This window comes from Cyprinodon variegatus, unplaced genomic scaffold, assembly GCF_000732505.1.
Source record: "Cyprinodon variegatus isolate N-32 unplaced genomic scaffold, C_variegatus-1.0 Scaffold302, whole genome shotgun sequence".
NCBI classification, from domain to species: Eukaryota; Metazoa; Chordata; class Actinopteri; order Cyprinodontiformes; family Cyprinodontidae; genus Cyprinodon; species Cyprinodon variegatus.
In genome coordinates this window covers 308,908-321,784 of record NW_015150755.1, presented here as the reverse complement: position 1 = coordinate 321,784, position 12,877 = coordinate 308,908, and the positions used below count along the sequence as shown (strand labels likewise).

At 37.2% G+C, this 12,877-nt stretch overlaps 1 protein-coding gene across 20 annotated transcripts in view; it reads left to right on the top strand.

The window, feature by feature from the left end:
- LOC107090598 (adhesion G protein-coupled receptor L3-like) overlaps positions 1-12,877 on the top strand; it is a 324,724-nt gene that overhangs the window by 184,723 nt on the left and 127,124 nt on the right. For 9 of the 20 annotated variants that reach the window (XM_015384073.1, XM_015384066.1, XM_015384061.1 and 6 more), the window contains exons 6-7: positions 2,038-2,064; positions 7,172-7,981. In XM_015384073.1, the coding sequence (XP_015239559.1) occupies positions 2,038-2,064; positions 7,172-7,981 (837 nt within the window). The remainder of the gene's footprint in view (positions 1-2,037; positions 2,065-7,171; positions 7,982-12,877) is intronic. The other 11 variants (XM_015384077.1, XM_015384078.1, XM_015384067.1 and 8 more) reach the window with 5 other exon arrangements.

Below are 12,877 nucleotides of genomic sequence, written 5' to 3'. Positions count from 1 at the left end.
CGAAGCATCTTTAGGCTAATTGTTCTCTTCAAGAGTAACATATGACCTCATAGTATACAGACATCTCTGTTATCATCTAAAAAATGGTGAACACGATGCTGTAAATGAAAGGAAATGTTTAACACTCACGGCAAAATGATTAGGAACGTCTATTTTCAACTGTAGGTTGTTTAATTTTGGGTTGTTTTGACACAGAGGCTAGTAGAGGCAAGTATCCTTTAGGAACTAGCGAGCCTGACTTAGCGTGATTCAATATGGCCGTTGACTCTGACAAGATCTGGAGTTTCTTTGAGCTAGACATGTTTCACATTCTACAAAATTACAAAAAGAGCAGCGCTTTCCTAATATTACCAGCCACAGCCAGGAACAAGATGGAGCAATAGGTCTCAAGAGGTTAGATTTTCTAAAAAGTAGCCAATCCCTGGTGGTTTACTTTCTCTGGTTGGTTCCTCAAATTGACAAAATTCAACTCAAACATGCAGAACCAGATGCACTCCTGAGTTAAAATGAGGATACAGGCACAAAAAAAAGCAAGCCATTAGGTTATAGAATGAGCATGCACTCTTGCATGTGATATATTGGGGGTATCATAGTATTGACTCTGTCTGCAAAAAGGTTTCAATATACTAGTAAGTAGTTTACATGCTTGTGTTTGAATAAAGTGTTAGTATGAGTATTTAGTACGTGCATCCATATCTGGAAGAATTCTGATTTTATACACAATGATGTGTTAAAGTAATAAAACATGATCTTTTGCTTGAGTAGGAACTCTGTAGTCCTGATGGAACTCAACTAGTACCAATACAAGTACCTACTTTGGTATCTATAATTAGTGGAAATAGAAATGAAGTTTGGAAGGATGTTAAAGCTTGGCTCCATGGAGCTCAATAACTCAAAAAAAGCCTTTCCCGTCTACTGTGCTTATTGCTAGAATGTCTTTTCTATCATTTTACTAAGGTATGGTGTAATTCCATTCATTTTTCTATCATCACATCTTTGCCCTCAGAGCACAGCGAAGAAGTAGTGCTGGTCCATCATGCAGTACTTCTAAAAGGGCGCTATTTATGTTATAACATAGTAGAAGTTTTAGTGTTTAGAAACAGAACAGCCAAAAAGTTTATAGTGCATCCTGCTCCCTGCTCTGCTTAAGAATTAACCGCAGACTGAAGTACCATCACAACATTGACAAAAATTAATTTTCAGTGGACGTTATTAATTCATCGGATTAAACACATTTTTATCTAATAAAAAAATATCCACAAATAATCGTAATTTGTTTATATGTTGATGTCTCTATGCTAATCTTTGCTCATTTTAATCACTTTCTTTCATAGAAAACTTTTAAAAATGAACCGTAAAATTCTCCTTTCAATTAGGACATGTCAGCTTCTCTTTGTCACTGCAAAATGGGAAAGACAATATAACATGGATTTCATGATGGAGAGACATGTTGGTAAAGACAGTAGTTTCCCACATAAACAACGTAACATATCTATAGAGATAGAGTAAAAAGTACAGAGTTAAACAAAATTTTAACTGTGGAAACCTGGAGGATGACTCATGTATCTGTTGAAGAATTTCTAAAGGGTGTCATTTTGAGGTCAACAAATATCGATAAGAGTATTTCTACACGATTTTTTCCAGGGGTACCAATAATTTTGGTGGGTATGCATGTTAGCAACCGCTGGTTTTATTCAAAACATGCTGCAGAGGAGAACTTGAATTATTACATATGTCCTCTAAACGTTTTATAATGTTCCTGTTTTGTTGAATCACAAAGGTTATTTGAATTCTTGAAATAATATTGTAAGAAATGTATAGTTTCACAGTTGCCTCAAATTACATTACATTGTCATCTTCTCAGTAGGCTTTCTTGTATTGTTTCATTTTGTTTCCTCTCTCGAATCTCATAATGAAATATTTATTGTTTTTTTCCTCACTAACCCACTTCTTCCCTTGTTCTTTTATTAGACTTTGAAATCAAGACAGTTCTTACAGTAATTAATCTGTTCTTTCTCTCTCTCTCTCCCCCTCCATGCCTAAAAATAGAAGTGGAACAAAAAGGTAACTAAATGCCAACAACTTTTGTGTTTTTATTCCTGCATTTCAGTTTCTCTTTTTTTTTTTTTTTTTTTTTTTTTTTTGTTGCATGCTTTGGTGACGGGTTGCATATTCTGGCATACATTTTTGCTTATGTGGATCAATAAACAAGGTGTGGTTAGAACATTAAAGGTGTTAAACATGGACTTTAATTGCTTTTTGATATTTAATGTTAGCTTTTAGTGATTTGTTCATACATGCATACATACAGATAAACACACACACATGCTAATTTTTGGTGAATAAGAGGCCTAAAAACCCACCGGCTTATTGGAAGTGTCAACAACAAGTGGTATGTCTGAATAGGCTCGGTTGTTTAGCATAGTTCAGATATTTTCAATCCGGGTAGTGGGCACCTTTCCATGTATTTAATGTTAACTATTTCAAAACTGTTTTCTTGTGTTATTTTTTGCTGTATCGTCCTGGTGGGACACTGAGACTTAGAATGTCTGTGTTGTAATTGCACAAAAAACAAAAGTTTAAATTGGAAAAAAACACCTGGTTGCTTGGCTGCGGACAATAACTGAACAGATAAAAACTCTTGGTATATTAGATATATAAATATAGATATAGTGCAACATATGTCACAATTCAGAACAGAAGGACGCAATATTCAAGGCAAGAGCAAGCAGGAGTTCGAAGACAGGTCGGGCAAACAGATCAGAACAGGAAGATGCAGGCTGAGAGGTCCAGGAATCCAAAGCCATGTCAAACAAATGGATCAGAGCAGGAACAGCTAGGATCAGTGGTTGAGACTCAGAACAGGCCAACATCAGGAAATCAGGAACACTAAGGTATGTTAAAAACACTCACCACTGGCATAGGAGAAAAAAAATGTATCTGCACTGATGACTGGATATAAGCGCCTTAAATAGAGACAGAAGCAGGTGGATCAGATGAGCAGTGATGAGAAACTGGGCAGAGTTAGACAAGTGAATAAAGATAGTAATTAAGCCAGTCATTAGCACCCTGATCATGACAACATATATAAATAGAAAATATAAAATGTAGGAGCAATAGCAGCAGTAAATATATTGCACACACATAACAGGGGTTTTAAGATGTATTGGGGTTGAACACCCTAATTGCCAGGGGGAATTAAGTGTTAAAATATCTAGTGATGTTCGTGTGAATACTCTGGAACCTCCTGGCCGATGCTAATGGGGAAGACAGTGAATGCAATGTCCTGGATTGGGGTGCAGATCCCAGACCAGACAGAGATGTAGCTGGTCAGCAGGTTCCCTCAATAGAGGGGCACCTAATTATGTCTGTCTCAGACATCTAGTTTTGTATTTGAAAATAATTTTTACAGTCAGTCTTCATTTCTACATCCATTTCCTGATTTGGTGCATCCCTTGCACATGAGAAACATGATGCTGCCTTCACCATTCCTGACAGGTAATACCTGGGCTTTTCGGTTTGAAACCTCATAACTTCTTCAGATAGCACCATTAATCGCATGGTAATGGGGAGCTGGCATTGTGAATCTCTGTCCTTGGTTAAGAAGCAGGACAGACATTTGGACACAACTGGATGTTTCAACAGGACAACATATCAAATACACTTCATAGCTGATTTTAGAATGATTAAAGTAGAATTTATTGACCAAACCTAAACCCTAGTCAAATTATGTGAATTAAGACACAAAAGAAAGTCCTTGCCTATTTAAAAGATATTTATCAATTCTAAAGAGAGCAATATAAAAAAAAATCAAAGTAAAAGAACTATTGAAGTGAATCACAAAAAGCCCAGAACTAAAGTGACCTTCATGTTCCTGATTATTCTTGTCTTATAAGAGGTTATTTGAAAGTAGAATCTAAGAATTGTTTAAGAAAAGTATTTATTTTTACCCAAATTATTCTCATTTGTTTGCAATACCTGCAATTTTCAGGACACGAAACAGTGGTTTTGACATAGCTACACATGGGAAATAAACATTGCAAACTGTTCCCTGTGGAAATTCCATAATGCTGACATGTTTTTATTCCCTGTAATAACAGAAAATAATTCTGGCTCTGCTTTATCAGCTGCATACTATTAAAGCAGAAAGCTATACAGCGTGATCAATAGCTTGTCCGATTAGCTGTCAGCATATTTCAGATACCTCTAACGTGATGATGGCTATAACCTTCAGGGACTCGCACGTCAATACAGGAGATAGATTATTGCAGTTGCAATCTTACATTATCAGCAGTGTATGAAGCTGGAAGCTTCTGAGAGTTAAATGAAAGCTGAACTGAAGCCGAAGATGATAATGAAATCAGACTTTAATAGTTGTGCAGTACATTTTAGGGAGAAATAAATGTGTTCGTGCCTGGAAACAATGATGATTTCTTGCTCCTTTAATATCTTACACTCAGAGTCTTCGTTTTAACAGTGATATCATTAGAAAGCTCTTTTCTTTCACAACCTACACTGAGCCCAGAGTGCTGTCAGAACAAAGCATACAGTCTCTGACCTTATAACCTAGCATGTCTTGAGTTTTTTATTTTTATTTCATATCACCCAAGCAGACAAAACTGCTCCCTCAGCATTTAGTGATGCAAACGCTGAGATGTGTGTTGAGGCACTGTGTCACCAGGATGCATCTTGACACGTTTTTCACCCTGCAGGAAGACAACATGTTTAATCTTGGGAGATTACATTGAGGGAGAAAAAGAGGCCTCTGTTTTTACTGTCTCCTCCCCCCCTTTCAGAGCGGGTGGCTTGCATGAGCTCAAAGCTGTCAGCGCTCTGTCAGGCTGCTGCCCCATTTTTACTCAAATCAGCCATCTCAGCTCACTCACACACACTCTGGGCCCAATCATTATTTCATTTTGTCATTTTTCTTGTGCTGAATATTGTATTTATAAATCTACATTTTAAAGGGTAATTTACTGTGACTTTGCTGCCATTGTAACTGAGAATTCAGATGTCACCTTTTTAGAAAAGAGAAAATTGCTATTGCCTCAGTCCACCAGTAATCAATAGGTAACTGAAATTGGCTTTTTGCAAATGGTGCCTTCTATTGACCACTCTCAGCTGCACCGCCATGGCCTTGCTTGATCAGACTGGAGCACAAACCAGTTCACTTATAATTAGTTTAGTGTGTGTGTGGGGCTGTAAATCATACCTCAGATTTTAAAATGACATTTAGATGAAATAATGGAAAAGCAGTCATTATAGAAATGATGTCATTTTTATTTATTTATATTTACATTTGAATCATTTTCTTTTTCTCAAAGAGCCTGGCTAAGCCAATAATTGCTGCACAGCCATTTATCAAAATTTGGGATTTCTGTGTTTTTTGTTAATGCTTTCCTCTAGACTCCCTCTTATAAGGAAGCACAGATTTAAATGAAATCTTCAATGCCTCCTTTTTACATTTGTTTTCGAACAACAGTCATTTCATGTAGAGGAGGAATGAAAAAAATGATTTTTGTTTTTGTGTGTAGGCGAGTAATGGTGCATGTTGTTGGTTTTAACACTGTCTCTGACTTCTTTGTGCTCATGAAGTCAGGAGATATAACCTTCACTAAGTTTATTATCTCCTTTGCAAACACGTTGCCACTTTGAGAAACACTATTGATAATTTATTTTAGGGTCAGGGAAAAACTTGAACTAGAAATATTCATTCTGCTGCAAACAGTAAACAATAGAAAACTGCAGTGAGAAAACTAGTGACAATATCCAGTATAAATTGTACTCTCTTTGTTTGTTTTATGCTTTTAGATCACAGTCATTGTTTCCAAAAAGATAATTTCAAATACAAAGCAGTATTTATAAATTTTCTTCACATTATTAGCTATGTATAACCTTAAGCAGTTTTGTATTTTAGTAAGATTCTATGCAATGATCCATGATTTTACAGTATTTTCAAAATAACATACATAAACCATCTGCATCACTGATAACAAATAACAGAAAAAGACAGGTCAGTGATAAAGTTGTTGAGAAGTTTGAAGCAAGCTAGGCAAGAAAGTGTAGGATAGGGTACATTGGCAACCTTTAAACATACCGCACCGACTTAAAACAGGACAAGGACAGCATTAATTAAAGAAGCAGACAGGCATTTCTAGATGATCTGCATATATCGACAATAAGGAGGATTTGAAAGCTGTTCTAAAATATTAAAACAATTACATGAAATCCTGTTGTAATATGGTAAAGCTTGTGCTGGACATGTCAGGGAGTTATCTGTCAAAGCTGAGAACATAACACCCAGTTTTTGAAGGAGACAGACGGATTTCCCAAAACCGTTTGTTAAGAAAACTGATCTGCAGTGGTCTAAGGCAGTAACATCTGCAGGAAAAGAACACAGGTTAGTGACTACGTCTGTCTGGGGGAGGAGGATAATGAACGTACGCGTCTCTAAACTGGCCTTATAGTTCAGTCCGTGCCCAGAGGATGAGGTTGGTTCCAGCCGGTCGGCTGCCGACAAGACGCGGCAGGTGCTGGACAGAGATTTCACAACAGTAGAGTCCCGTACGTCTGAGGACAGGCAGAAGATCAGAATCAAGCAGATGAAGGAAGGCAGGATAATCGAGAGGGCAAAGCCAAAGCCGGTGTGGAGGACGTGCTTAGGAGTCAAAGCCAGGAGATCAGAAGTACTGAAAGACAATCCAGATCGGTGTCAGGTAGCAGATCCAGGTTTGGTCAACGGGCAGAATCCAGCAGGATTCCGAGGACAGGTCAGGCAAACAGATCAGAACAGGAGCAGCCAGGCCCAGAGGTCCAGAGGCAGAACAGGTCAGGATCAGGCAAACAGAAACACTTAGATACACTAGAAAACTCTCAGCAAGGGCTTGAATATTCTGGCACTGTTGAATGGTAGAAGGCTGGTTAAATACAGGCTGGAGCAGGTGGGTTGGATGATTGGTAATGAGAGACCGGGCAGAGCTAAGCTGTGAATGAAATGAGTAATCAGGCTAGTCATCATCCCCAAGATCATGTCAGTATCACATGTTTTGTGGGCATTGGATATTCTGCATATTTATAGGTATACAATCTACAGTTATTTTATGTCCTTGATGTACTTTAATTGAAGCAATTCCTGCCAATGTAACTCTGTGATTGTCTTTTTCTATTTTTGGCTCCTTAGTATTCCTGTGCCCAGGGCTTCTACGCAGGGTATACCAGAGCGAGCACCTTTTTGAATCGGACCACCAGTCCGGAGCCTGGTGCAAGGACCCCCTCCAGGCTTCCGATAAGATATACTACATGCCCTGGACCCCCTACCGCACGGACACCCTAACTGAATACTCCTCCAAGGAAGACTTTATTGCTGGAAGGCCAACAACAACCTACAAGCTGCCACATCGCGTCGATGGTACTGGCTTTGTGATCTATGATGGGGCGCTGTTCTTCAACAAGGAGCGCACGCGCAACATAGTAAAATTTGACTTGCGAACTCGCATCAAGAGTGGCGAGGCTATCATACCAAATGCCAACTATCATGACACCTCTCCCTACCGCTGGGGGGGTAAGTCGGACATTGACCTAGCTGTGGATGAGAATGGACTTTGGGTGATTTATGCCACTGAGCAGAACAATGGACGGATTGTCATCAGCCAACTAAATCCCTACACACTCCGAGTGGAGGGGACCTGGGACACAGCTTATGACAAGCGCTCAGCATCCAATGCTTTCATGATCTGTGGGATTCTCTATGTGGTAAAATCAGTCTATGAGGATGACGACAATGAAGCTACAGGAAACAAGATTGATTATATCTACAACACTGAGCTCAGTAAAGATGGCTTTCTGGACATACCTTTTCCCAATTCATACCAGTACATTGCAGCTGTGGATTATAATCCCAGGGACAATCTGCTCTATGTGTGGAACAACTATCATGTTGTCAAGTACTCGTTGGACTTTGGAGCGCTAGACAACCGAATTGGTAAGACCAATATTATTTATTTATTTATACATTGCACACAGCACCGAAGTTTATTATGAAATGATGCTTTTAGATCTGATATAGACAGTGTGACTCAAATACAAAGCCTTCCCACTACTTGATGGTATTCAGTTTATATGTATACTAAAGATGCCATGATCTGAGGATTGCGGCAGATTCCCAGTCGTATGTGCTATTAATGCTCTGACCTCGTGATTCTGATATAAGCCAGTTGTAATTTCTCTCTGTGAATTACAATATAAGAAGATATACTTTTTCTTATCTGATACTCCATTAATTATTTTCCTTTGTAGCAGAGCAACAGTGTAAGAGAGTTTGTAAAACAGGTGATTAGCATTACCTTAAAAATGGTTTTCCTTGCCATTTTGGACACTGTCATATTGGCAATTGTTATCCCTGTCATAACAATTGAAAAAAAAAATGTAAACATATCCAGCTTTTAGCATTTAGAATTTGCATTACATTGGCTTTATTCCATCCTTATATTTGCTCAAATAGGCATCCTTTTATAATGGCCAAAATCATTAATGTTTTAGTGTTCTCTCATCAGAAAGTAAAACATTTAGGCCAAAGTGGCCCATTTACAATTCGATGCATTTGTCATTGTGGACCCTTTTGGAAATACTACTACATACTGTACGTGTTTGATAAAAAGGTTACAAAATCCTAAAACATCTTAAAGACAGCTAATGCTACATTATCAGGCCCATGTAAAGACAAAAAAAAAGTCAGTTGACCAACAGCTCCGTTTTCATTCAGTTGCGCATACGCAGCAGCCATGAAGCTTCCCATAAGTGAAAATATCTTGGCTCTGTTCTGCACAGAATATTCTATCTTTTCCCCTGAAATGGTGTCAATATTGTTTTCAGCTCCTATAACAGCGTAATTTAGTAATGCTGTACTCACCACAAGTTTCTAACATGAAATAATCTCTTTCAGTTAAAAGTTTTTATTAATGTTCGCAGCACTCATGACAGCACTCATTTATAGATTAATTTTAATTGCTTTAAGATGAGTTTGAAATCTTAGCAGGCAGCTGATAAAAATTAGGATTCTGCAGAAACAATTTTTACTTGAATATATTCCTCTGACAGCTGTTTTCCTTCTTTTAAATGTCTAAAGAACAATGGAAAGAAAGCATCAACGTAACTATAAAGTATTTTTTTGGGTTGGGTCCCCAGGGGATTTCCTCTTTCAGATTTTAGAACTTCAATCGGCACTCAGGCAAAATCATCTTTTCAGTAGTGTTGTGAGTAGACTAATCAGCCTATTTGGGCTCTTAGAAAAGATAAATTATTTTACTTGCAGTGTGTTGTTTTTTTTGAGTCTGTGTCCAAATTATTCTGTGGTGGTGAATTTTCTGTAGCTCTCCTTACTTATACTTTGTTAAATGTATAGGAGAGACGAAATTAAAAGCAAAATATTTCCTTTTTTAAAAAGAAAAAAGACTTAACATGGATTAGGTGTATTTAAACCTATGCTGTTACTATAGGGAAAGTATGGAAAGATGATCCTGATTATACTATATTAATTTAAAGTGTCCTCTACACTTAATTATTTACCCTATGCTAAAGATTATGGCTGAATTATTTTGCCAAAATTTAAATTGTGATTATTTTCAATAAATATTGTGATTACAATTTTCCTTTGCAATAAACACAAACATGCACATATTTAGGGTCAATTGTTTCAGGACTTTACTGTAACTTTTGTGTGAATAAGTGCTTACTTCTGCTATCATGCTTGAATCTGCATGCTAGCTGCAAGTCTCTCTTCCCTTCTGTGTGGCAAAAAAAAACACTTTAACTGTATTACTGACACCTAAGTGACTGGAGGGGGAAATTCAGCTTCTTCTGAAAACATTTTTGTTGTCAAAAGCACTTAAATGCTTAAACTTGGGCGCTGGGTTAAACGCTTGCCAAGATGCTTTGATGCTCAATGCTCTCGATGCTATGTGCTCTAATTGTATATTTTGTTGTAAGCTATAGAGCAGCTTGGCTTTATTTACTTTGATGAGTTGGAAAAAAATAGTTTGAACACATTTTGAAGCAAGAAAGTCAACCTCAAAACATAATTTGTGCATTGAGTTGCTCATTTAAAAATTCCCTGTATGTTAGTAGATCACTGGTGAAACTATTGAAGGGCCATTCTTTAACATGGGAGAGAGAGAGTACAGAAAATGCCCTTTGAGGCAGAAGATGAATGTTGATTATCAGAAAACATTACAGGAAATAGTTACTCTCCTAAAAACAGCCATATTCACAGTCATAGTAAAAACGTGGTTGCTAGCACGTTTAAGGACTGAAAAAATATATTTTATAAAGTTCAGATTAGTCCTATGAATATATTTTAGCTAGGGAATTTCTGATCCTAATCAAATAATTTGTTAATAATGCATCTATCTAATAATGTAAACAGATCAGTTCTCTCTTTTAAAGTTTGCGCTCGATTACTGTTGCCGATGAGGCATCTCTAGATTAACCAGAAAGCCCCACAACCCCAGCATCTAAAAGTCACAACCTGTGCTTTTTTTGCAGAGATTAAGTTTATTAAGTCTTGGCTTCAAAATCATTTTCTCATATAAACACAGTTGGTAAAAATGGTTTCCAGATGTTAAGGTGAAAAAAAAAAAAAAAAAAAAGCAACAACTGAAATTTGCTCAATTTTCTCTCACCAATCTCTTTAGAACTTTCTTGAGTTTAATTTCCACATTCATTTTATGAACCAGAGCACGTTTTTAGGCTTAAGAGGAAAACAAAAACAGTTTTGACACACCAAGGTAATTCTTTGCGCTATCTCATCAACAGCTTTAGTCAAAAATGTCACAAGTTATTTGACTGTGAAATTCCTACTTCGGTTTTTCTTCTCTTTTTTTTTTTTTTTCTACCTTCAAGCTGGCAGGTGAATGTATTTCCCTCAACTTGCAGCAACGTTTTACCTCAATCATCCATTTTTCTTTTCTTTTTCTTTTATTATTTGTTTCTTTTTAGCACACAGTGTTGCTTTAACAAACCCAATAATGTATTCATCCTTTCAATAACCCAACACAGTTTTTGGTTTTTGAGATATATATCGTTTCTGCGTTGTTGTAATTAAAGAGAGTGAATAGTATGTTAATAGTATGTTGTTTGAATATTCAGCTGAAAATGGTTTAACTGCTGTTATCTAGATCTATGATTATAGATAGTAAAATGATGCATTGAGTAGATAGATAAAGTCGGAAAATAATAGTTAATAATTAAAAGGACCACTATATGATTAAACATTCATTTAATACTCTTTCAGACTTATTCTAAGTACGCTTAGTGTTGTTAACTCTGCACATTATCACCACACTTATCTCCTTAGATGCCTAATTTTGAAACGGCAGGACAATTACAACCAAATTGTTTGAAGCAGTGTCAGTTGTCTCATTTCACTGCTCACAAATAAGTCTGTATTTGCAGCTGTCACATTGCGTTTGCTGCTGAGCTGACAATGCACAAAAATCACAAATGAGGCTAAAAATTCTGATGCTAACATCAAGAGGAATTTAGGAAAACCCACTGTGATTATTTACATGTGTTACTGTCACTTAGCAAGGCCCAGAATTTGACTTGAAAGAGCTAACAAGATAGAGAAGCCTAAGTTAATGTAGCATCTTCCTTTAGGTGCCTGCAGGAGCTTGTGAAATTTGATGCGGTGTCATGATCACAGTGCCTGTTATCACTTACCAAAAGGTGTTGTTGTTGTTCTGATTGGGCTAACGTTAGCTCATTTCCAATTGTGCTTCATATTGCGTGAGCACACGGCTGACCTGCAATATCAGTGGAGCGCACTGGATGATCAGCAGAGCAGGAGAGAAGAGAGGCTGGCCCCACAGCTGATGCCAGGGTTTCACAACAGGCACAGCACATGCTGTTAGGCATGGGCACTCTGATAATATTTGTATCAAAACATAGAATATGGCCATATCATAACAGATACATTACAAAATAATCCTGCCCTCCTTTTTAAATTAATTTGATTATGTTCTTCTTTGCATTAGCTCCCATATCTAAGGTTACTATTACTTTTACCTGAGAGTCACTAGGTATAGTGATTTTACTGATCTGAAATTTTTTTTAAATATATAGTTACCCAAAAGCTGGATGCCGATCAGGGCAGATTAAGGTATCTTAAAGGCATAGAGAAGGATGCTCTTTTTCTGGTTGGATCATCAAAATAAGTGCGCTGTTGATATGTTTATGTAATGCTGTCCTACGTGGTTGTCCTTATTTTCACTTATTGGTGATGAGTCTGACATAGCGGAAAAATTGCAAACCTTCTTTTGGAATATAAGCTTGTGTGAGCGATGCAAACAACAACTTTTAAACAGAGTGTACAATGGAGAAATCGCCTTGTGCACGCTCTTGCACACGTTTAATAGGCATTCCCTTTTGGGAACAGGTAGAGAGTTTTTTTTTTTAAGTGGAGAGGGCGGGTCTTTTCAAATTTTCATGAAAATCCTCCATTATACCTTTAAGGTTCCATTTATCAGTTTATTTCTTGGAGCATTTCAAGCCCATGCGTGAATGCATACTGTTCCCAAAGCAATTTTCCTTAAATTTGTTTATAAAAAAATTAAAGGACATGAAGAATCATGTGGAAAAAAACATCCACAGATGTTTTAAGTTACCGCTCTTTGCTTGTTTGATTACAGCAGATGATTCTCCATGTTCACCTTTTTTTGATTAATACTCACCTCCTCCGTCTATGCATGACTCACCTCATACCTGTCCCCCATGAAGAGCCCCGCTTCATTTAAGAACGTTAGGCCCAGCTGAATAGCACAGTGAAAGCTACATACAGCTTCAAATATAGCCAACTGTGTTGGCTGTATGTGAAGCTACATTT